Genomic DNA, 1271 nt, shown 5'->3' with positions numbered 1-1271 from the left:
TTCGCGGGGTAACTCTTACTCCCTACCTTACCCCAGCCTGCGGCTTTCAGCTGGGATAAAATTCCAAATCAGGCTCAAGCCCGCCCCCGCCCGGCCACGGCCCGGCTGACCCCTGGTCTCCGCAGACGAGCGCCCCTATAAGTGTGCCAAGTGCGGGAAGAGCTTCCGGGAGTCCGGCGCCCTGACCCGGCACCTCAAGTCCCTCACGCCGTGCACAGAGAAGATCCGCTTCGGCATGAGCAAGGACGTGGTGGTGGTGGGCGAAGAGGACGCGCCCGCAGGTCAGGCCCGCCCGCCCGCCTGCCCACCCGCCTGCCCACCCGCCTGCCCGGCGTCCCGGCCGCCTCACTCTGGACTCTGCCTTACAGGGCCGGGCGCCACCACGGTGGGAACGGTCACGTCGCCGTCCGTGACGGGTGAGCCCCTGGGCACGCCGCCAGTGATCCACCTGGTGACGGATGCCAAGGGCACCGTCCTCCACGAAGTCCACGTCCAGATGCAGGAGCTGCCCCTGGGCGAGAAGGGCCTGGCGGCGGAGGTGGGTGGGCGGCTGCCCCGGGCGAGAAGGGCCTGGCCGCGGGGTGGGCAGGTGGGTGGGCGCTGCCCCGGGCGAGAAGGGCCTGGCCGGCAGCTCCCGTGGGGACGGCTGCCCACTCGAGCTATCAGGCTGCGGGGCGCGGGAGGTGGGCGGGGGCTGCCGGCCACCTTGGCAGGCGTGAGGGCAGCGGCAGCAGGCCCGCGGCCCGGAGGGGACTTCGGGTGGGGCGCTGTGTCCGCGGGGTGGGCGGGCCTGCCCTGTCCTAGGGTCCTGGCTGCCCACCAGCTCCCGCCCGCCTCCCACAGTCCCCGGGCCCCGAGGCGCTGCCCTGTCCTGGCGAGGCCGGCCGCGAGAACCTGCTGCGCCAGGCCATGCAGAACTCTGGCATCGCCCTGGAGCCCGGCCCCCCTGCCCGGGCTGACGGCCAGCCCCCTGCGCCGCCGCTGCTGGGCGTGGAGCAGGTAGGCGCAGGACGGCGCTCCAGGGGGCGGCTCCGAGTTCAGGCGGGGCGCCCCTTTCAGGAAGGGGGGCAGGAGCCGAGGCTGGCTGGGTGCTGAAGGCGGCCGTGGCTGCAGGTGGCCCCCGAGGTGTCAGCTGCGCCCCGGACCCACCCGTGCCCCCAGTGCAGCGAGACTTTCCCCACGGCAGCCACCCTGGAGGCCCACAAGAAGGGCCACGCAGGTGGGTGTGGGGGGTACCTGGCAGGGCCGTGGCGGGCGGCGGGCGGGCGGGC

General features: G+C 74.1%; 1 protein-coding gene across 1 annotated transcript in view; it reads left to right on the top strand.

Annotated features, from left to right (window-relative positions):
- Nucleotides 1-1271, top strand: part of E4F1 (E4F transcription factor 1) — a gene marked incomplete at its 5' end in the record, with an annotated part of 5515 nt that overhangs the window by 2635 nt on the left and 1609 nt on the right. Inside the window, 4 exons of the mRNA XM_012731691.1 lie at nt 126-281; nt 369-538; nt 844-999; nt 1114-1250. Coding sequence (XP_012587145.1) covers nt 126-281; nt 369-538; nt 844-999; nt 1114-1250 — 619 coding nt within the window. The remainder of the gene's footprint in view (nt 1-125; nt 282-368; nt 539-843; nt 1000-1113; nt 1251-1271) is intronic.

Source organism: Condylura cristata, unplaced genomic scaffold (genome assembly GCF_000260355.1).
Source record: "Condylura cristata isolate star-nosed mole 26May11 unplaced genomic scaffold, ConCri1.0 scaffold00032, whole genome shotgun sequence".
NCBI lineage: Eukaryota > Metazoa > Chordata > Mammalia > Eulipotyphla > Talpidae > Condylura > Condylura cristata.
The sequence above is the reverse complement of the archived record's forward strand: the minus strand, read 5'-3'. Positions and strand labels throughout refer to the sequence as shown.